The sequence below is a fragment of the Ambystoma mexicanum genome, chromosome 4p (genome assembly GCF_040938575.1).
Source record: "Ambystoma mexicanum isolate Mex_15411 chromosome 4p, UKY_AmexF1_1, whole genome shotgun sequence".
NCBI lineage: Eukaryota > Metazoa > Chordata > Amphibia > Caudata > Ambystomatidae > Ambystoma > Ambystoma mexicanum.
The window spans coordinates 1102950376-1102974768 of NC_090927.1; the positions used below are offsets into that span (position 1 = coordinate 1102950376).

Here is a 24393-nt window from a genome sequence, read left to right on the forward strand (position 1 = left end):
ATCTCTGCACTGGCTCCCAGTGGCTGCGAGGATTAAGTTCAAAACCATCTGCATTGTCCACAAGGCCTTCTGGGGCCTGTGGCCTAAATACCTTCAACTCTCTCTTCCTAAAAATCTTCCTTCTTGAGCTCTTCGCTCATCCGCCTCCAACTCCCTCAGCGTCAGTTGCTTCTCCAAGCAACAAGCTTGTGGTAGATCTCTCGCTTCGGCTGGGGCCTCCCTCTGGAACAGCTTCCATGCCCTACTGAAACTTGAGGAGAACCATCTCCAGTTCCGGAAGCACCTCAAAACCTTTCTCTTTGCTTCTGCTTTTTCTCCTCCTCTCCCCTGCTGAATACCTGGCTGAAACTGCACTGGTTAACTGGCCTCCCTCTGATCCCGGGCTCAGGTCCCCTCCACCGCCAGTCGCACGCCTGCACTGCCTTCCTGGCAAACCCCGCACTTGTGACTGTCTCTGTATCCCTACAGTCCCACTACCAGCACTTGACACTGGATGTCTGCACTTACCCTTGCACTGCCACCAGCTGGCCATACTTTACTTATCGTTATTATTCTTTATCCCATGTACTGCACTTTCCCCTTCCCCTCTCCCTTGCACATTACCCCTCCCATGCCTGACACCTGGCCTAGTAGGATAGCGTCTGTCTTCCCTCTGTTCCACCTCCCTTGCCTCGCCGCGCCTTGAAACACTTGTGTATAGGCGCGTTATAAATGCCATATCATATGATATCATATGATATCATATCACGTGTACAGATGAAAAGTAACGCAAGCAGACAAAGTTTTCATGAGGCTGGCTTTATAGTAAAATAGACTGCGGCAAGCGCCTATATATATATATGTGTATAAAGTACGAGTAAGGAATGGAGTCTTCCACCACGTGTTATAGGACAGCCGGACCAAAGGAAGGAAAAACGTTCTTTTCCAAATGTGTCGCAGATAGAAATAAATTAATTACAGGCGAATTTCAGAAAGGCGAGGCTGAATGAGCCAAGAAACCATGGTTGTTTCGGCTGGAAGGAATAGGAATCAGTTGCAATCTGTGAAGGAATGAACCACCTGTCCTGAAGGCATGAATAAGAACAAAGACGACGTCAGAGGCTCATTGGAAAATAGTCTTCTTAATAAGTCTTAGCTCGATTTTGTGGTCTTCAGTCACGTGGAGGGAGGAAGTTGGACGAGTATGATGGTCAAACCTATGCACGAGAAATTAGTGTATCTCTACTTCCCTGTATTCTGCAGGAACAGTGAACATTTTCAAGGACAAGTTCAAAAGGCCTAATTGACAGCAGACCACTAAGGTGATAATGGATGATGTTCTAATTGGTGAGAAGCTATGGTCATGACCAGCACGCCAAGCACCTGGCCGTCTGGCCTGTGTGCTGCTTGCGTGGCAGGAGGAGGGCTGACAGAGGTTAGAAATCAGCCAATGATAGAGGACCGCATGATTAAGAGCCCTATGGTTAAGTAACCCAATGGGACGTTGTGTATTTAGTGACGTTCGTATTGTCCTGTTTTGAGGGAAGGGCTTAGCTGCCCCACCTGATGTTAAGAAACCGATCACCTCTTTCACGCCCGTTAGACTAGTATGGAATATATACGAAGATATTCCCTTAGAACCAATCACACTTGTTAGTAGGTTTTGTAGGTTGCCACGTAGGATGACATTAGTAATACGCAGGTTGTACGTCACCTGACGAGATATTAGTATAAAAGAGTGCTTTTTTGTGAAGTTCGTTGAGATCTTGCTATGATATGTCTGATGACGTTTGTTGCACTCCCTGTTTTAGATAATTAACATTAAAATAGTTATCTTTTTTCCTACTTTCTGAGTCGTTTTGATTATTGATGTTTTGAGTAATCTCTGCATCCCATTTATCTCAGAGTATTGCTACCTCGTCTTAAAGGGCTGGAAGTTCTCCAGTTCACATGCATGGCCTACTGCCTCCGGATGTGCACCCAAGAGTCTAGGGGCTGGCCACAACCACCACAGAACAATACGCCCATGCACCCAAGAATGTGGCCAGTGGCCACAACCCACACACATGAGCCGGGAACCACAGGCCCTGTCCACTTCTGCACACATACTATTACAGTTCTTGTATGCAGTGAGCAGACTCTCATGCACCCAAGAGTCTAGGGGCAGGCCACAACCATCACCGTATAATGCAGCCATGCACCCAAAGATCTGGCCAGTGCCCATAGCCTACACACATAAGCCAGCTGCCAGAGGCCCTGACCACTTCTGTACACATACTATTGCAGTACTTGCAACCAGTGGACAGACTCTTGGGGCTGGTCACAACCACCACAGCATAATACGCCTAAGCACCCAAGAATCTGGCCAGTGGCCACAACCCACACACATAAGCCAGCCACTCGAGGCCCTGTCTACTTCTGTACACATACTACTGCCGTACTTGCAGCATAATACACCCAGGCACCCAAGAACCTGGCTAGTGGCCACAACCCACACACATAAGCCAGCCGCTCGAGGCCGTATCCACTTCTGTACACATACCAATGCAGTACTTGCAACCAGTGGACAGACTCTCATGCACCCAAGAGTCTAGGGGCAGGCCACAACCATCACAGCATAATACAGCCATGCACCCAAGAATCTGGCCAGTGTCCTCAACCCACACACATAAGCCAGGTGCCAGAGACCCTGTCCACCTGTGTACACATACTATTGCAGTACTTGCAACCAGTGGGCAGACTCTTGGGTGCATGGCCTCTGGCCATGCACCTAAGAGTGTAGAGGCTCGCCACAACTACCACAGCATAATACACCCATGCAGCCAAGAACCTAGCTAGTGGCCACAACCCACCCACACACATACATACGCCAGCCGCTCCAGGCCCTGTCCACTTCTGTACACATGCTATTGCAGTACTTGCAACCAGTGGGCAAACTCTTGGGTGGATGGCCTCTGGTCATGCACCCATGAGTGTAGGGGGTGGCCACAACCACCACAGCATAATACAGCCATGCACCCAAGAATCTAGCCAGTGGCCATAATCCACACACCTAAGCCAGCTGCCTGTGACTCTGTCCTATTCTGTTCACATACTATTACAGTACTTGCAGCCAGTGGGCTGACTCTTGGGTGCCTCCGGCCATGCACCCAAGAGACTATGGGCTGGCCACAAACACCACAGAATAATACAGCCTATACAAACATCCTTATATCATCTACATTCCACTCCCCTACCCTAATGAAGCCTGTCTGCAGTCACCAGATAACCCGCCCGCTCGAGGCCTTGTCCGAGGACTACTGCGGGTTCCGTGGACTGCCGTGGACACCACACGGTCTTCTTCCACCTAAAAAAATATCAACCATCTTTCACTCCCCCACCCTTCCCAGCCCCGCGGATACAACATGGAGGGTGTTTCCGGAGAATATGCCGCACATCACGCTTTTCACCAACCAATCAGCGGGCTCGTCGTATGTCCGCAGATATCACGTTGCCCTCCAGACCAATCGGAGCCCTGTTTGCGGATGAGAACAGAGAAATTGGTCAGCGAAGCGGCCCGAGATATCACATATTTTTTGGGACCTACATTTTGCCCGTTTTAAAAGAAAATACTGGACGGATTTCCGACAAATTTACAAAAGCAGGCTTTCGGGACCACGCCACCGCTCCTGCCGCAAATTTGGTAAAAATCCGTCCAGATATATATATCATTATCCCTGCAAACTGTGGTGTGTGACCCGTGACCCTCCCAGAGTGAGTTGCCCTTTAAGGGAATGTCTCTCTCCCATGTGTATTGACATTTTAATGTGGGCCATGACTGTGACAGGGCCCAAGCTAATAAAAGGAGCCCCTGCAGGCACGTGCAACAGAACGGCTGCAGACTCCCAAAGAGGAATGACTGGTCCGTCTCTCATTCAGGCCTGCAGGTCCACACCATGTCAGCACGGGCCTGCAGGCCATGATGCGCTGGGATCGAGCCAGCAAGGTGGCAAGGGTCTGCATGGTTAAGGGTAAGTCCCGCCCTGCCCCACTAATGACCAGGTGTCCCCAGGCAACCCCCAGAGGCACAGGGCCTCTAAGGTGCTGATGAGCCATAGCACCCAGGGGGCCTGCTGGATGTCCATGGCAGGCCCCCCATATAACAATGGTGACAAAGATGGGACCTTGTGGGGCTCCCTGTCCCTGCTGTTCGGAAATTATTTTATTCTCTTCCTCTTTCTTCTTTTTGTTTGAGAGGGAGAGGGGGAAGGAACTGTCCCCTGCTGAGGGAGAGAATGCGGCAGGCGGCAGCAATCGCCGCGAGTAAGATGTGAGGAGCGCCACCCATTGCCATCGGGATGGCGAGGGAGATAATGCAGAGAACCCTGCCGGCAATTCCCCCGTGGCTGTGGCCCTCTGAGAAGAGGGTGCTTGTGCGGCCAGGGGGAGAGACAGCCTGCAGTACTGGGTGCAACACCATTCGCCCAGGAGGTGTAAAATAAGACCAGGCGGTAATGCTATACTGCGAGAATATTGAAAGGGAGTGCCCGACCCCCCCAGCAAGAAGCAGAAGCCCGCCGGCAGGAGGGAGGCGACAGGGATGACCCGATCGCCCCTCTCGCATCAAAGAAGTGAAGCGGCAGGAAGAAATGAAGCGGCCGCGAGAAGAATGGAGTGGCTGCAGCCGCAAGAACAAAAAAACCTCTTGCCTGAGGGGAGAGGTGTGCTCCCCCAGGAGAAGGATGAGGAGGTGGGTGCCCGTCCCCACTGCCCCCCACAACCGGCTGTGTGCACCCAACACCGGAGGATGTCAGGAGAGAGAGAGAGCAAGAGAATATTGTCCTGGGCTGGGCGGTTAAATGAAGTACAGAGGCTGCCTGCTTCCATGAATGATGCAGGCAGCACTCTGCTGTGCCGGCAGCCACAGCTGCAAAAGGACCGGGCCGCTGGTGGTGAAATCAGCAACTCCATGTCGGAGCTAAGAAAGAAAAGTGCTCCGGGGTCGGAGCACGGGAAACGTGGCAGTCCCAGGCTCCACCAGCGGTGAATAATAATGTGAGTCCGTCTCGGAGCGAAAAGGAAAAATGCGCACGGCCCTCTGAAGAGCCTGGGGCCAAGGGTGGTGGAAAGCAAGATGCTCTGGTGCTAGAGCTTGGGAGAACAAGCCCTGCTGTGAGAACATTGGTCCTGGGCCAGCTGGCGTATCTGCGCGAGGAAAAGGAAATGTATGCCCCCCCGCCCCACTCAAATCCCCGCCCCACTCAAATCCCGGGGCCATCAGCGGTGCCTTTGTTTGCCAGCTTCACGTTGGGGCAAGGAAGAAAGGGAAAGAGGGAGAAATGCAGCAGCCCGCAGCACAGGGATATCCCGGGCCGCCCTCCGGTGAAAATAGAAGGTGTGCTTCCATGTCGGTGCTATGAAAAGAAAAAAAGAAAACATGAAATGCAGCCCGTAAAGAAGATGCCGGGCATCAGTGGGGAAATCTATAGTGCTCCTGTCATAGGGCAGAGAAGGTATGCCAGCTGTGTGTCAAGGAACTGGAAAGAAGGAAGGTGAATATTCGCTCTGTGGAAAGTGTGAAAGAGGGATAGTGGGTGCTCTGTCAACAGTGCTGTGCTTAAAGAGCGTGAAGAAAAAGGGGATAACAAATTGGTCTTGCACAATATGAGCAGGTGTCCCAGAGAAGAAGAAAATAAAGCCGCCCAACACCTTGCCACTAGAGTCATTCTGCCTGTCCTGCAAGGAACTCCTGCATGGGAGAGCAGAAGAAGGGACCACAACACCCTGTCACCAGTCTTACCCTGCCACGGGTGCGTCCCTCTGCTGATGACAGCATTCCTGCCCACACGCCTGCCTGAGAGGGACCTGTGCAAGTGGCCTCATCGCCCTGGCACTGGCGTGTGCCCTGCCAGGCCTGCCACACATGGACCAGGCCGACGTCCACTGGGTGCAATTCGTGCCAACCACCATCAACAGCAGTGACTCCTTCCTGGGGGAGGAGAGGAAGTGGCCCAGACACCCTGTCGTAAGTGTCCGGCCAACCAACGCCTTGCAGCCCTCAAACCTACCACCCCAAAGAAGTGCTATGAGCAATGGAGGGTTGCAGCTCTGTACGAGTGCTTGTGCACCCTCCTGTCCCTCAACAGAGAGGAGACACTCCTGCCTGGGGGAGCACAGCCAAGGAAGAGGAAAGTCAATAACTTGCCGACACCCCTGCCCTGTCGACATCATGTGGTGCAGCCTGGACGCCCTGCTACCCGCGTCTTGCTGACTGCCCACCATTAAGGGACTAACTGAGCCTGGCGAAGCTTGGCTGTCCTGCTGCCTGCGTCTCGCTGACTGCCCAACATCAAGGGACTGACTGAGCCTGGCGCAGCTTGGACACCCTGCTGCCTGTGTCCCGCTGCCTGCCTTAACATCAAGGGACTAAGCCGACGTGGCCCATGGTGCCACCAGGTGCAGCTTTACTGCCCTTTGAAATGTAACGTCAACGGACCTGGACCCGTGGAAATGACTATCCTGAACGGCCGCTGGAGAGAAGTGAACTGGTCTCCTGCAGTCCTGCAAGTGCTCGGAGAAGTCTCAGTAGACATGTGTTTAGCTACTGTGAGCCTGCATGTAAATTATGTGCTTAAAGTGGTCCCAGTTAAATGGATGTAAAGCTGTATTCCAGTAAGTTTGGAGGCATGCTCTAAATGGTGCCAGCAGCTAGCAATGGTGTCTTTCAGTGGTGGAAGTTCCACTGACCCCAGGTTAATAAAGGGTTTGTAACATGTGGTCGAACTGCCAATGAATGTCACCTGTAGGTGAGTGTGTTGATATGTCTATAACTATGTGAGCCTCATGTGTGTAGCAGTGGCATATCCTATCTGTTGTCGATCCTACAATTCTGAAGTAGCCCAAGTAATGCCATTGTGTAACAGGAGGAGGGAATCATTTATATTTCAGTAACATTTGTTTGTTATGGAAAAGGAGGAGTGTGGTGTGTGACGTGTGACTCTCCCAAGTGTGTTGTCCCTTTAAGTGTGAGCACGGGCCTGCGGGCCATGAAGCCGTGGGACCCTGGAGCTAGCAAGGTGGCAAGGGTCCGCATGGTCAAGGGTAAGGCCCGCCTTGCCCCACTAAAGACCGGGTATCCCCCGGCAACCCCCAGAGGCACTAGGCCTCTAAGGTGCTGATGACCCATAGTACCCAGGGGGCCTGCTGGATGTCCATGGCAGCCCACCCCCATATAACACAAACCATATTTACAGCAATGTTACTATTCCAATGAACTAAAGCAACATCATCAATAACACAAATAATAAGGACCGTAGTAACAAGAAAATGAGTCACAGTAATATTGATGAAAACAGCAACGCTATAATGTTATGAGAGAAAAAAGGAATGCGTCACCTTCTGGTCTGGTATTTACCTGAACAGAATATTGTCCTTATTTGGGATATAGTACTCCTGGAATTCCTTCACAGAAAAAGAATTGTTTAAAATGTCCCGGGCAGGATATGGAAGTGGATTGTAGGATGTGATGAGACGCATTTTCCATTTTCCAGCTGGCACTGGGACATCACCGCTGAGTGCTTCGGCAACAAACGTATATCCCTTCTGAAAAATGTATTCAAAATCGGAAGTTATTTTCCTGCATCACTACTTACATTGCTCAGTGTCAAAACATAAAACTGTCACTCGCAGCATGCTACAGAGAGCAGTGATGTTTGATCTGCTATTTTTCATAGATAAAACCTTCACTGGATGCACCTGGTCTGTATGGCTTGGCTTGGTTTATTTTATTTATTTATTTTTCATTTGTAGAGCACGCAAAATCGCCTGAGGCATCATGGCGCTGTTACAGGTACCAGTTACATTTGGTTGTGAGTTTAGTGCAGATATTACATACATACACCCATAATACATACGCGTGTTGTGCACCCCATGGCAGAATATAGGGCAGTGCCAGGTGTTCAGCTCTTGTAGTGCGAATCGGAGGTAGGCGTGAGAGCCTAGCTAAATAGCCATGGTTTCAGGGCCTTGCAGAATACCCAATAGGATTCTGATGCTCTCAGCGAGTGAGGGAGTTCCACTGTTTGGCTGCAATGGATGGGAAGCTCAAGCCTCCAGCTTTGGCCTGCTTGACTTTAGGCTGAATTAGTCTATATATAGAGGGACGGGCAGGGCATAATTTGTACCAGGGCTGTCAGATGCTCAGGCCCGGGGCTTATTTTGAATCACGGGCCATACAGCTGCATTTCTGGCAGTGTTGCCTGCCATGCTCTTCTGCTGCTCAAAGTGCTCACGCCATACCAGCCCGCCCCTGGCAAAGCTGGTTGCCCTGACGCAAGGCAGAATGCTTGTGATGACCACAGGGATAACATTGTTACCTGTCGTGGAACAGCATTGTGTCAAGCTATAGTGCCACACAATGATACAGCTGTTCAGCCAATATAGTCAATGAGGCATCTTCTCAATGGTCTCAAATTCCTGGAGGATGGCTTGCCGTGCTCTCGCACATAGAGAGTACCCTCTTGCCTTAGTTTGTTTGTTTGTTCATTCATTTGTTAAGCGCACCGGACTCGTAAGTAAAAGGGCGCAATGACAAGGAAATGCAAGGCTTACATGATTACGTATACACAGGTTACAGACAGGATATATACAATATGAACAATAGGACTGTGGCAAGTTTGCATGATTACGGGATATATACAATATGAACAATAGGACTGAAGCAATATTGCATGATTACAGGATATATACAATATGAACAATAGGGCTGGAGCAAGGGTGCAAGCACTAGGATATAAAACTTATATGGTTACAAATGCATGGGCTGCAGTATTTACATAAAGGAAGAGTATAGCAATATATACTGTTTCTTGATTGCAGGATAGTGTCCTCAGGGAGAGGGTGATGGGGAGCTAAGGATCGGTGGCAGTGATATGCTTTATTAAGTTTTTCCTGAAAAGTGGATATGGTTGGTCAGCTCTAAGTAGTTCCAAGGACAGCCGAAAAAAGTGTGCTCATAAACACTAGAATGCTGCACAGAGAACACAGCATTAAAAGGGACCTTTCTCTGAGGAACTGATGCTGTGTTCCATAGTTGCATCAATCTGTGTTCATTAAGAAACTGGGTGCTGAATTGTCTTCAGTACTTAGCATTCAATTTTGTAGAACTTCCCAAGATCTTTTTAAATGCACCATTTTGTTTCATATTTTCACATGCTAATATGATATATGAAGGTTTTATATTTTGTGAAATAGCTGCAAGATTAGAAACCAAAAATCCTCAACTTCTTCTGGAACTCAAGCCAGTTGGACAGTACACACCGCTGACGGGCCAGCTAAGACAAATGGCAGGCGCTGGCACTTATTATTTTTAAGTGCTGGACAGGGGTGAACCTTTCTGGTTGTTGACATAGTTTCTTGCAGCAGGAGTACCGTGGCTGAAAACCACCACTGCCAGCCACAACCACCTTGCCAAGTTTGATATAGGAATCCCCCTGAACTTGCAACAGTGCTGGTTTTTAAGCAGCAAACTCCAGGCAGCGCTTGGTTCTTAACTCCTACTACTTGTTGCACCTTCATGCAGAAAAGTTATGTTTGCAATCCCTGTATTTGAGAAATGCGCAGGTCACCACAAAACTGAACTGCCCAATTCAATGCAGCTGGCCAGTCGAGCAAATGATGCCCTGGCCATCCCCCTCCCAAATATTAGAGTCAGGAGTACGCTCCGGTGTATGACTGTCTGGCTGCGAGAACCCAGTGAAAGGCCTGAAAAGGACCTGTCAATGTGAAATGTTAAAAGATAATTTCTATCCTTGGTTGAGGGATAGTAATGCAACTGAAACAGCATTGGTTATACTGCTGTTTCACTTGGAATAAAAATGTGTGACAAGGACACGAATGACCCTGTCCTGTATTGCGCAGCCCCCTGTGCTTTTACCAAACAGATGTAAGGCAATGTCCATCATTTCTCAGAATTTTAAATTGCATCCACTTTCTGAATTCAGTATGTGCATTGAAATGCCTCGATGCGGTTACTTCATCCCCTTCTTATCTCCCAGCTAAGCCTTAATTGTGTGTCTACGGTCTGTTCCTGAGGAGAGGCTTTTCCATTCTGCTTTCAGGTGTTAGGGAGAATTCTCATAAATGTGCTAATTCCCTTCACTTTAGAGACCCCCAGCAACTTTGCTGGATTTTGAGGACTTGATTTTTTTATCTGGATAGAGTGTGAGCCTTTTTTCCCCACGCTTTCATGTGTTTTGATGTGTGTCTTACACTTGTGTTCTTTGAATATGGGGTTTTAGATAACTCCATAGGCATCATCTTTTCATGTGTGTAACACAGCACCTTCAGTGCAGTGACACAGGGATGTCATGTGAGATTTCCCAAAGGTTTAAATACCTTCTCTGAGACAAACTACTGTTTCCCAGAGAATGTAAAGTGAAATTGACTTTACTAGTCTTTTCAAATTCATAGATCCAGCACACACCATCTTACAATGGAGTGCTGGAGGGGTTACCTGGTATCCCCTGTGTCTAAATACTCATGTAGCAGTCAAATGCTACCCTTTCCTATTGAAAAGGTTGGTGGCAGTGGTTTTACAACGAACTACCATGATTTGTCCCGACCGTGAACACCGGTAGCTAAAAATCACGGGAGCCATGTTTTTCGGGATGGCGCCTTAAGCCCCTTTGTTTAAACAGGTCCCGGTCTTCTTTTTTTGCCGTTCCTTTTTGGAAAGGTCCTTCTAGAGTTTGTCTCTGCGCGCCAAACCAGGTTTGGTCCCTTTCTTCGTGTGCCTTTGGCGGGCTTCAGGAGTGAAGACCACCTCTGGTGTCTGAGTGCCTGGGGCGGGCAGGAAGTAGGGGAGGTGCCCGAAACTCCCTGTGCTTAGTCTCCTAGGAGACCCAAATGCACTCTTGCGTGATTGGCTGGCTAAATGTCTGGCAAGGACAGCCACCCTGGTGGGTGAGTGACAGCTAGCCTGGAATGAATTGGAGAAAACTGTTTAAAAGGCGAGTCTCCTGGACTGGAAGGCAGAGTCGACCACTGGAACGAAAGAACCGAAGATGAGCTGGAAGAGGATGGCTGCTGCAACTCCTGGACCGCTGGTTTGCCTGGGAAGCCCTGCTGCAGGTCCAAATTGACAAACTCCATTCGACAGAGAAGCTCCTTAAAGGACGGCTTCTTCCTTCGAGTTGGTGGGACCTATCAACTCGTAAGACACCTGGATACCATTCTGAAGGCTGGTTAGTATTAACCAGGGAGAGGGACACCAGCTTGTGTTCTTGAATCTACAGCTACTGAAAACTGAAGTGACTCCATCTTGTTTGCTTTCTTTGACGATCCCGTGCAGTGCAGGAGTCCCCCGACGTCCTCCCTCTTGTCCCCACGACTGAGGCTCAGGAACACTGAGACCTGCAGGAACTGCCAGGCCACCACGACTTCAGCAGCATTTGTTTCCTCAAAATAAGGTACTGTGCCCATTCGATTGAGAAAACCTCTCTCTCGCGGTGAAAGTTCATGGAACTTTTCCAACTTGCAGGCCTTATCAGCTTGTGACCCGACATATGATTCTTTTTCGCCAAAACTACTTCTAAGAACTTTTGCAAAGACTTCAACGTTTGATGCCAAAACTGCTCTTTCCTATGCAGAACACTAGCCCATTGACCTTGGCCTGGCCTATTGACTTGAATTGAACTATTCTGGTGAACTGAAACCATGTGCACTGTCTACCAAGTATATGTAATCCATTCTGCTACTTTATGCCTTTTTACTCCTTTTGAAAGTTACTGAAGTGCCATTTTGCACCCACTTCAGGGGAGCCTAACTTGTTCAGAAACTTATTGGTTTAGTACTGAAGTAGATCTGTGTATATTATTAAGTTGACTAACCCTAGTGAATGTTTTATAAATGATTGTGTAAATAAAATAATAAGTGTTTTACCAAGAAACCTTGAGTATAAGTGTCTACTTGAACCACTGTGATTTTAAGTCCTCTGTGTAATATCTTGTACTGCTCATATTCCCTCTTGAGATAAGCCTGATTGCTCAGCCCTGCTACCACTAAACTGTGTAGTACAGACTTATACCAAAGGTTGGTTTTTGCTTACACCTGTAGTCCTAATTGTATGTGGTATGTGGTGGTTCCAGAGGGAACTGCATGCAATTCTGTCTAACATCAGCCACCTGCGTTTCTTAACTGTGTCCCTACAGGTCTGATGTAGCCCCTGAGTCCCTGAAGCATGGCTTTTCCAATCTACGCTCACTCACTTGCCTCTGCTCAACATACTTGCATTCTGGTTTCCTAATGTATTCTACCTGCTTGTCGCTGCACTTATGGGTAACTGTCATTTTTCTTTTCCTCTCCTCCTCCTCCCTTGAAGCTCTTCTCCCCACCTTTTTTATGTTCAGCACTTTCACATTCCAAATCGTCTCCCTACCTACCTAGTCAGAATGTTTTGTTTTCTCTTCCACCCTGCTTCCCCTCCTTCACCTCCCCCGCTCGCGTGCTTTAGCACTTGCACATTCTGAATGTTTTCAAGGCACTTTTAAGAACGTTTCATTGTGTACCACTCGTCCTCTTCCCTTTCCCCTCTCCTTGTATTGTTGCGCTTCGAAACGCAATTTTGCTGCATAGTGCACATTATAAATGACCAATAAATAAAAATGAAAACATTTGCAATAATACCTTCTTTTGCGCAAATGTGCTAAAGCGTTGGGAAAGGGTATCTGAAAGTGCCTATTTGTGATGCCTGCATTCAGATGACCTTTGAGAATAGGCAAAAACATTTGCTAAAAACTTTAGAGTCATATGGGAGGCCGGACGAGAGGGAGACGTGTTCTTTCCTGATGAGAGGAGAGAGCCTGTCGGCGACCATTTCCCTCCTGCAGTTTCTGAAATATGTTTTTGACTCATCGTTGTAGTTACTTTTTGGTCTTTTTTGTTGTTTAGTGGATCTTATCGGTTATTGATGAATGACATGTAACGTGTGAATGTTTTGATAAAGGTTTTCTTGAAACCATAAATCAATAAAAATAAATAAATAGGGAAAAACATTTTTGGGACCAAGTGATGAGATGCTCGAATATCTTATCACTTGCACCAAAATAGTTTTGAGAATCTGGCCCAAAAGTACACAAACTTCACAATACTGCATAACAAAATAGAGGAAAGAAAGAGTGTACATCAGAAATGGTTTTCCGCAACTCCGTACAGCCAAACTGTACATCCAAGGTGCATTAAATACCCAGACACCCTGATTCCTAGTCACTGTACTATATAATGACTATATTACACCTACAACTAGGACACCCACAACTGGAGTCTCACTTCTAGACTTTATTCTCAGCCAAATACATAAAGACGAGGCCATGACCATTTCTATGGCCATGACCGACTATGGAAATATGTCTTTTACACATGGCCTAAAAGAAGCAACCAACACTTCCTTGTTCCAAATTCTACCCTAACGTCAGCTCTGTTTGAAACCAGCCATCAAATAAATAGGTAATGTACCAACAATTGCCAACGTTCTACAACACCCACAGTTGTTTAACTACAACATCAGTTAAAGTGCGATACTAAACTCCTCTTCGGTGATGATTCTTAAGAAACAGCCTAAAACCAGCCTCCTACAAATCTGCTTAACTAAAAATGTTTCTCCTTTAAAAATCTAATCCACTAACCTGTTGGTGGCATCTGTCACAGTAGGCACTTCAATCTTGTATGCCTGCTACTCTCATGCAGTCAGCCTTCCAGATTGATAAACAGTGACTTAATTCATTCTTAAACAATCACCGACGCAGGATAAAATGTGGCCACTCTCACCCTCACCTTCCATTATACCACAAGGGTCCCCTGCTGTCTCTTACAGCACTACAAATATAATTGATGTTGCCACTAGAAATGACCCCTTAATCAACCTACATTTGTATTCCACTGACACAAAAACCAGATGGCCAACCCAACCAAAAGAAAAAAGTGAATACATCAACATGTGTTGAACATGGATAAGGATGGAACACGGTTTAACAGGTGGAAAACCGGGGCAATGCTTCTAGACAGAAAAATACTCTAGCTGAAGATCCCTTCTTGAAAATGCCATCCGATCCCGCTTTTTTGGAGCCCATCCAATCATACAACATTCTCCATGATAGGGAATGGCAATGGTATCAAAGACGGATCTGAAGTTACTTCTCCACAATGATACCGCCTTCACACAATATCCAAGAAAGGACTCAAAATGGTGCCTAAAACGGTCTTGTTTGCCTGAAGTCTTTTTCTCGCCTGCAGACCAGTGCTTTGACTCTGCCTCTGCCTATGTCTACTTAAATTGTTGTATAAGGTAAGGCGAGGGAGGAACCCTCTTTTTTTATAAGGGGGCTTGACTCCAGAGGGTAAGGCGAAAGTTTTGAGAAAAGAGTGGAGTCAACAGCTACCCTGGTCATTGACGCTTTGGTAGGATTCTTTTTAGAGAAGCAGTGGAGCTAAATTAGCACATATCTATTAGCTCTTAACATGAACACAAAGAAGTTAGATTCTTTTACAAACATAAAAGGTTGAAATGTATTAAATTTTCAAGAGTAAATATTTTTAAAAACGAAATATGCCATCCTTGGCACAGAAAAACATTTTTTACACAAGGTTATGCAATGATTGTGCATATAGGTTGGTTCATACATCAATTGTGACTGTAATTACATGTACTGCTAGTCTGCCAGTGTTGCGGCAGTACGTAAAAATTGTCGACGCACATAAGAGTTCAGGTGTTTCTAGTTCGGTGAGTAGATGGAGCGGCCAGCGGTCGAAAGTGTGGAACCTGCTGGTGGATGCACCGGACTGTCTTCAGGACTGGGGGAACTTTTGAGCACAAGAGTGCATGTTAAGTGCCAGGCACCTGGAAATGGTGAGACAAAGGATGGAGTGTTATAAGGGAAGATTTAAAAACATGGAGTGTCATGGCTTGCGTGGTTTGATAGGGGCCAGATTCTGGGCAAGTCGCTGGCGAATGGTTAGGTCCAAAAAATGGACCGACGGTCTCTGAAACAAGTGGGAAAACCGAGTTGGTTGGGATGTAATGAATAACAATGAGCAATACAGACAATGGTGGTATGTAAACAGTTACCTGGTCTGGTCAGAAAATTGAGTCCCAGGTGGTTCTAGATGAGAAGATGTCTCTATTAAATCTTCCACCAGCAGGCTCCACACTTTCGACCGCTGGCCGCTCCATCTACTCACCGAACTAGAAACACCTGAACTCTGTGTGTGTCGACAATTTTTACGTACTGCCGCAACACTAGCAGTACATGTAATTACAGTCACAATTGATGTATGAACCCACCTATATGCACAATCATTGCATAACCTTGTGTAAAAAATAAATTCTGTGCCAAGGATGGCATATTTCGTTTTAAAAAATATCTACTCTTGAATATTTAATACATTTCAACCTTTTATGTTTGAAAAAGAATCTAACTTCTTTGTGTTCATGTTAAGAGCTAATAGATGTGTGCTAATTTAGCTCCACTGCTTCTCTAAAAAGAATCCTACCAAAGCGTCAATGACCAGGGTAGCTGTTGACTCCACTCTTTTCTCAATACTTGAATTGTTGGCCAGCAAGCCTCTGAAGACCGCTGTGCCTCGTTGTGCTGTCTTTTGAGCTGTAGCGATCGGTAAACCAGACTGCTTTGACTTGGTTGTTAGCAATTGCGATTTCTCTTTTGCAAGTTCCTCGTCTGTGCTTGCGTGGAACAACTTTGGGCCATCAAAGGCAGGGATCTGACTTTTTCTTGCACTTCAGGTAATAAGTTTGTGATTCAGAGCCAGCCTGACCTATTCAAAAATACATCAAGCACATTGTTAACATGGCCTGCATCAAATTCACGTTGGTCGCAAGCCACTTGCCTTGCCTCTCGGAATGCAGCAGGGAACAGTTTCTTCCTATCTTCTGTAAGGATGGAAACAAACTCCTCCATCTCTTTTCATAGCTTGTTGTTGCAAGCAGCCAAAACGCAATGAGTTTGCCTGTCGTAAATGCAGTGCACTGTCAAGCTACACTTCTTTCGCTATTGTGTTCTGAGCCTTTTTGCCTTTCCCTGATGTTCTAAGCGAGGAAAAGGTAAAGCGAGTTGACGATGTTGATGGTCATTTTCCCTGAAAAAGAGCCGCAGAGATTGCTGGAGTTTGCTCTGTTTCTTCTGCGGACCCTTTTCCTCTTCGGGTCTTGAATCCAATTGGAATAGAGTTGGCTCCACTTCTTACTGATGTAGTGAATCATTCTTTGGAGACTGGTTTTATCTCTGCTGTTTTAAAACATGCTGTCGTCTCTGCTGAAAAAGCCTTCTTTTGACCTGGCTATTCTGGCTAATTGTCTACCAATCTCCCTGTTGATGTTTCTGACGAAGATTCTTGAAGCCATTGTGCCTCAGTTGAGATTTTACTTAGAGTCACACGTCATTCTTGATCCATTTCAGTCAGGCTTTTGGTCCTTAATGGGCACATAATCAGTTCTAGTTGCCGTCATTGACAATCTCTCCCTTATACTAGATCAAGGTAAGTAAGTGTCCTTATGGTATGCAGTGATTTTACTGAATTAAAAATAACTAATAAAATTTTTATGTAAATTTCTTTTTGAAATAAATACCAATTTTAAAAAATGGTTAAAATACCAGGGGTTAAAACGTGTGGGGAGGGGATTGGGGTGGGATTATAAACCTAGGGAAACAGGGAGTGGGGGGTTGCGGGTTATCACATGTAACCGTCCTTATTTACTGGACCTCTCTGTTGCATTTGATACTATTGACCATGCTATTCTGTGTCAACTCCTGGTGAAGATTGGAATCGGTTGCATGGCTCTTGACTGGTTTCAGTCTTTTTTGTCTGATATGACCCAGTCACTCTCTTTGCCCCCTTTCTCTGCTGCTCCCTCTTCTCTTACTTGTGGCGTCCCCCAATGGTCGGCGATTTCACCTTTATTGTTCAATATCTATTTGCTCCTTCTGGCCAAATTAATCAACGCACATGGCTGCAGGTTTTTCTCCTATGTCGATGATACACAGCTGATTTGGCGTATCGATCACGATCGAGTGTAAGCAACATCTCATCTTAGAAACTGCCTGCCCGACATAGGAGGATGGATGCAAAAGAACGGGCTCAAGCTGAATTCTGACAAGACGGAGGTCATGGTACTGGGTGCTGATGCATTGGAGTGTTCCCTTTATTCGGCTGCCTTTTGAACCCCCTTTCTGCGCCCGACAGCTGCCTTAGTCCCCATTGTAAATAATTTAGGCAGAAAAATGTCTGTCACTTTCGGCTGCGCCCCAGGTTAAGGCAAGATGCAGTGCTGCCCACTTTAAAGTTAAAATACTTAAGAAAATATGTAATTTTTTGCCAGTTAATTGCATGGGCTGGTGATCTTGTAGGGGAGGCATGGTATCACAAGTATGACACTGACACAATGGATCCAATATTTAAAAACTTTATTGAAAATGTTGGGCCTGAAGAAACTCCTACTTTGCCCTATAACTAAGATAAACAAAATAGTCCTAGTGAAGTCTGTCAAATCAAAATGGCCTATGCTAACAAAACGTAATGCCTGCCCTATCTCTTGCACAAAAAAGGGTAAAAAGAAATGTAGGCAAAGGAAAAATCAGTGTTCAAAGAATAAATGCGGGTGAACCAGCTCTCCTCCCCACGTTCGGCCTAACGGAGTAAGGCTGTCCCTGTAGGCAGCATGACACACTCTGGCTTGGTTTCCAATACTACAAACAGTTCCAAACCGTGGTTTGAGCCCACCTGACCTTCCACATTAAAGTCTCTTTCTTGACTTTCAAAATGTTACTTCAACACACAGTTCACAAAGCTCCCCCTCTGTCGGGCTCAGACCTCTCACGTCAAAGTTCAACACAAACTTGCAAGGGGGCTCCCTTCCCTAACCTTATTGTACTTCGTGTCTCTCCCAATTGGGCTTGGACCACTTTCAGAAGTAGAAGACTTTCGAATGTGCGTGGCTCTCTTTACAGAACACTGCAGGACCACTTCAACCCAAAGTTCACGTTTACTCTTGCTTAATTTATAGCTTCAAACAATGCACCTTTCACAGAGACTTTCAAGTGGGCTACTTCCTTTCGCCGGATCACTCCTTTACTTGGTATCGCTGATCTCACAGCTGTGTTTACTTCAAAGTTAATTCACAGGTCTGCCTTTCTTAGGATCTCATCCACAAGCGTGCACCCTATAATGTTGCTACTTTATTCGCTTTAACACACACCGGTCTCTCAGGTCGCTTGCCAACTCACCGGCTGTGTGCATCTCTTTCTTGTTTTGCTATTTCCAATTAACGAGTCAAGGTAAGTACCACAGGCTTTGGCTCACCTCCCCAACTCTGCTGTTGATACGTAAGGGTCGCTGGCGTCCTTCAAACACAATGCAATCTTCACTTGTGGGATCTGGCCTTCTCCACCTGTCTTTCACGGTATGTCAGGAGCAACAACCTCCAGTAGAGAACCCTTGGGGTTTCCGGCCCGCTGCTCTCGTCCCTTGGTCAGTTGCTCTGCTCCAGTAGGTGTGCCTTCGTCCCAGAAGTTCTCCTTGTAATAGTGTTCCGCCTTCCTCAGAGTGTGTCTTTAGGTATGGACTTTTATTCGTGTGAGGAGAGCTAACTGGTATCAGGTGTATGTACTTAGTGTAAAGTGCTTGACTTTGCATGGCCCGATTAATGGGACATGCCCAGTACGATGTGAGAGAGTTAGTCTGGTTACTCACAGTCACCCTCTTCCTCAGCCCAGTTTTTGGGTAAAAAGGGAGGGGGGAGTTGGGACGTCGGAAAATCCTAAAAAATAGGATGGGGTAGATGAACAAATAAGAGGGAATACTGTGTCTCACCATCGGTTTCCTCACCTCCACTCCCGAAAGACCCCTCACCCAGGTGATACTCCCACACTGGTCCACCCCCAGGAACTGGATCCAAAAGCGATGGCCATGTCCTGGCCACCTGGATGACAAGTCCCTATGGACTAGCGGGTGAGACACCCTTTGGTTTCTTACAGTCTCTACCTCTGTAATAGGGAGTTTAGACTATAGTAATGCCACATTGCTTGTGCAACCCAAAATTCTTCTTAATCGGTTGGAGATGGTGCGAAATACGGCAGTCCGTTTGGCCATGGGGCTATCTAAATTTGCCCATTGTGCTTCGGAGGTTGCACTGGCTTTAAGTTCAAAGCTCTTTGTATGGCCCACCAGGCCTATCATGGTTGCGGAGCAACTTACCTTTGTCCGAAAAAGTGGGAGATCGTGACCCCTCAGAACCCTGGGTCCTCAAATCAAAATGTTCTGCATGTCTCCCGTTTTCGTAAATCCACTGTTGGTGGCAGAGCCTTCCCTGTTGCTGCTCCCTCTCTGCGGAATTCCCTCCCTTTGTGTCTCAGGATTATTGAAGATGATCTGTGTTTTAGAAAAGCTTTGAAAACGTTTTTGTTTAATCATTGAGTTCTCTTGTTTTCTTTTCTTCCCATTTTTCCTTTTGCCGGTTGTTAGGTCCTCGTCTTCTAAGGGGCCTCTTTTTCTTAGTGACAGGATACCCTTGGGTCACAGTTGTACTTTACAATTTTGTTAACATAACATAACATGCCGTTGTTAAGTAAGGCTTTTGCGAGACCGACAGTCTGTACCTGGCATCACAAGTTTTGCTGATCGAAGGGAGGTTGTGAGGCTTCCACCAGATAATTTTCACCTCTACAATAATATAAGCAGAGGTATCCCAACCTGTCATGCCTTTTGACAGAACTTCAACCAGCAACCATGTGTCCACTGGAGGCGCCTTTTAAGGAGGGAATTTCAAGAAGCCCATGACATCCTCTGTCCTATCATGGAATTCTCTGATAGATTGTAGCAAACCTTTGTTGCCATCATCGTCATTGGTCCCCTGATAGCCTGCCTGTGCTGGAGTTTGTTCCAAACATTCTTTGTCTGTTTTGTTAGCACGGTCAGTAGAGTGGGTTCCAGTGCCTAAAACTGCGGAACTCCCAGGAAGGAGCATTGCCTGCAGTGTATCACGCAAAAAAAATCATCATCTCTGGGCTTGCCTGCTCTAGCCCACCTGGCTTCTTTGTCCGGTACCTGTAACGCATACAGGTTGCTGGGGCAGCACCTGTGTGCTTTGGCCAGATATGCGGTCGGAAGCAAGGGGAACCATGTCTGTAGTCTCATATAAAGCTCCCTGAATGGAGCTGTCCACTGCACATGGGGTGTCAAGCTTTGTGGCCTCTGGGCAGGTATCGCCCCCATCAAAGAAGTTGTGATGGATGTTGAGGGTGGTAGTAGTGTGATTTCCACCGGAGGTTGACCCAGCGGAGCATTCCTTTTGTATCCAGAGCACAACCCTCCATGTCCAAGATATGCCTGAGACGCACCATGGCTATCCTACTAACACATACTTCCGGGTTCATGGAGGGAATTCGGGTGCTGAACAACCCTCTTTCCTGTGGGGCTGTGGCTGGGTTTGTTGGACGCCTGCTTCCTTTCATGTTATGGTGCAGCTGGGGCTGGGCTTGCTGGCCGGCCACTCCCATTTCGTACTCCGGGCTGTCACAGCCCGTCTAGCGGAGGTATAGCAGGAAGAGTTGCGAAAGCATGCCTAAGGTACCACCACAATTAGGCATGTGGTACATGGCCGAGGTAATGCTGCATCTATGATGCTTTGTGATGTTTCCGGAATTGGTTATGAGATCCATAAGTATATTATATTGTAGGTATATTATACATTTATAATATATTGTGCCTTGTGCTCCTAACTTGGTTTACCCTTGAAGGGACCTGAACGTTATTTCTCATTATGTCAACTACAGGGTTCAAGAGTTTCGACCTAGGAGTCACTAAGGAGCCTGCCTACGAACAGTTTGAACCCAGGATTTTGGAAAAGATTTCATTTGGGCCAGGGACTCCCCTACACACATATGGTCAAGAAGCAATCATATGTCTGAGGCCAAGGTTAGAAGTGCCCATAGAAGAAAACGTCTTCGAGATGAGAGCATGAACCCACTTTGAGGAGGATAATGGTTCTATACTGGCTATCACAATGACAAGATTAGAATCGGCTACGGAAGAAGCAAATTGTAGAAACAACCATGCTGGTCCGTTAGGGGAATCACCAGAAGAAAGTCCATTTGGAAATTAAGACAATATATCTCTGTCTGTGTCTAATGCGATGCAGTCACCCTAAAAGTGTGTGGAGAATGTCATTACATAGGCCCTCTCACAAGTCCATTTAGATAGTAAGGGTGTGGACGTTGGCTCCACCTGTGTTGTTAGTTGGCAATCCATTAAGGAGAAGATTATCTTTGATCTCAAACAATGTAAAAATAGTTTGAACTTCTGCCAATGGTTCAACTCTTTTGACACGGTTCTAATGCAGGCCCCTGCTGAAAGGATTGCTATTCAGTGACAAACTGCCCAAATGAAATCCAGGTATTTGTCAACCAGGTGGATGTAGGTATTCCAACAGACTGAGTTGAAATGAGTTGTGAGCTAATTGGCAGTAATGAAATTACTGAACACCAGATCCACCTGACTGGTTAAGCCTATGGTGTCGTATTGGTGCCGGTATCTGTAGATTCCCCATGTGTTGATATGCCGTCCCCGCAAAATGCCATGGATTCTGTGGCACCCATATATAGCTCAGGCTGGCTTCCGTATGGGAAGTATATCCGTATTAAAAAGTCCACAATGCTAGAGATTTCTGATATACTGGAAAGAGCGTTCATTGTAAACCATAGGAAGATTATTCGAACTAATGTGGACAAGCCGGAGAAGACGGAGACTAGAGAGGCATTAAGAAACTAGGTTTTATCCTGGTTACACAGGAGAGAGGGCCATAGCTGCATTAGACTGCAAGATCTGAGACTAATCCGGAGGATGCAAATTCCGGACTGGTGTACGAACGAAGAGCAACACTAACTATATTGTTATTGGCTGTGGTCAGAGCAATTTGCCAGGATTCTCGAGTCAATAAAATAGCCTGAAGAATATATCACCTGCTTCCAATCTAAGAATGGTGCTTCACTGCCTCCGGGCTTGGTGCACTATACAAATACTAAATAAATAAATCAAACTAACATGTTGAGTCCTCCTGCTGCTGCTTTCTTTATTCTTTTGAGTAATGCTTCTCTTTTTTGGGTGTGGCTGGTACTTCCTTTGGATGCCTGCTCTGTTTTAATTTATGTTTTTAGGTTTATTGTGTAGTAGTACTGTATGTGTAGCGCTCTCAGAGACCTCTTGGTGTGTGGCCCTCTATAAAAACTAAAATAAATTAATAAAATTAAAGTACATGTAAACCTATGCTTGGTTCTAGTGTAGGCAGGGGTAAAAGAGTCATGAATCGTCAATGTTGCACCGACTGGAGCTTTATGAGGCTCATTGTGACCCCTGCAGTGCGTACATGGAGTTCATGTGCACCAGTGCACTGAGCCAAAACTGAGAGCGGGCTCCCATACAAGCCAGGTGATGGTTTGTCCCTTTTGCAATCCTGTGGTTCATGTAAGCGCAGGCAGTGTGCAGCAGAAATGCCTGTGCTATCCAGGACTTTTGTCCCTCCTGTGCTGATAGTTCACACAGGGTGTAGCAGCTGAGTTTGCACACGAAGGGCTGGTATCGCTCCCATGTCTGTGCTCGGTGGCACACGCGCATAGTAATAAGACACTGTTGCATTTAGGAATAATCCTCCTTCCGTACTGGCATGGGGTATTACAACAGTCCCCCTCAGTAGCTCTGTCCTGTGTCGGTTATGCCCTGTAATGTGGTGGGGAAGGAATGTGCGAGGCGTCAGAAATGTGAGGCGGTTCACGTTGTGAAGATTTCTCAACAAATGCCATTTTATTATTTTAGAAGGTTGGATGAACGCCACACTATCCCTACCCTGACGAGGATTTCCCTGCCTAAAAGGGGAGCACCGGAGACCCAAAGTGAAAGCCACAGCAGGCAGAAACACACGCGGTTATGTTTACATGCCGGGTAGTGTTTCTACCTGCAGCTGATTTCCCATTTGGGGCTCTCGGTCTCCCCGTAGGGAGCCCGAGAGACCCAAATGGGAAATGCTAAATGCTGCGTTGTCCGAGAGCCCCAAATGGTAAAGCAGATTCAGGCAGAAACAACGCGGTTGTGTTGGAAAACGCTGCGGTTTTTCTTCCATCTCCCCTGCACTCGCACGTTCTTAATGTCACTGGGCCTAGTAAGATCGTTGTTCTGTCCTTCCTTGTTTCCCCTCCCTTGCCTCGTTGCGCTCTGAAACAATTGTGTATTGGCGCAATACAAATAAAATATCATATCATATAAATATCAGCCTCAGAAGGAAGGTAAGTAAGAGCAATATTCGATTGAATAGAAATGATTTCATCCATAAAACATGTGGACAAGGAATTACAGAGGGCCTGGGAGGAGGGAAGAGGAACCGGTAAGCTAGTAGAGAGATTACGAACCACTTTGAACAACTCCTTGGGGTGATTCACAGAAGTTTCAATAATAGATGCAACGTAGACATGTTTGGCACATGAAATGGCTAGGTGATACTGGGAGGTGACCAGAGACAAGGCAAGTTTTTTCCTGGGGGTATAAGAGTGCCTCCACTTTTGCTCCATCTGCCTGCATTGTAGGCGAAGGGCACGCAGCTTGTCCATGAACCACTGCTGAGAGGGGCGTGAAGATAGCCTAGATGTCTTGAGCTGAGCATGGCTGCCTGCAACTGCGGTCAGAGTACTAGTTAAAGAATTCATGTCCACAGGGGACAGCCCTGAAAGTCGGGCAAGTATAAAAGAGGTCCATCAGATTTAGATACTGAGCGCCATCCACGCCGCTGGACTAATTTGGCTGGTGGAGCAGATGGCGGGCCCTTAATGCCCCAGGTGAAGGGAATAAAGAAATGATCAGACCACAGGATTTGAAAGGCCACAAAAAGAGTGATCTCAGCATCTGCTAATAAAATCAGGTCCAAGGTGTTACCTAAGGAATGGGTCTGTTCATGAACCTGCTGGGGGAGGGAGAGTTCTTTCATAGAGGACAGAAAGCTTTGAATCATAAAGTTCTCCACCTCATTGACCTTAAGATTAAAGTCACCCACAATTGTAATTGGTTACCCAGAGATTTCTAAGCACGGACCCGGGCATCGAACCTGTGTTGCTCCGTGTCGTCTTGCTACCAAGGCGAGCACGTTGCCCCAGAGCTATCCTCCCGACACAATGGCATATCAGCCTGACAAAGACAGTTGTTGTTTACTTGAAGGAGATGAATGTAAATCCTGTTCTTACTCCAGGAGAAGTTGGAACCTATCACTTCTTTTCGTACATTGTTGATACAACTGAACTTTTTATTATCAAGTTTTGAATCCGAAATAACTGTGTTGGAACTTTGTGGCAAAACAGAATTTCCTGATTTCTTTCGAACTGTGGAGCA

General features: G+C 46.7%; 1 protein-coding gene across 2 annotated transcripts in view; it reads right to left on the minus strand.

The window, feature by feature from the left end:
- The window catches only part of ADGB (androglobin), a 2161023-nt gene that overhangs the window by 562659 nt on the left and 1573971 nt on the right, over positions 1-24393 (minus strand). For both annotated transcript variants that reach the window (XM_069606692.1, XM_069606693.1), the window contains one exon: positions 7373-7560. In XM_069606692.1, the coding sequence (XP_069462793.1) occupies positions 7373-7560 (188 nt within the window). The remainder of the gene's footprint in view (positions 1-7372; positions 7561-24393) is intronic.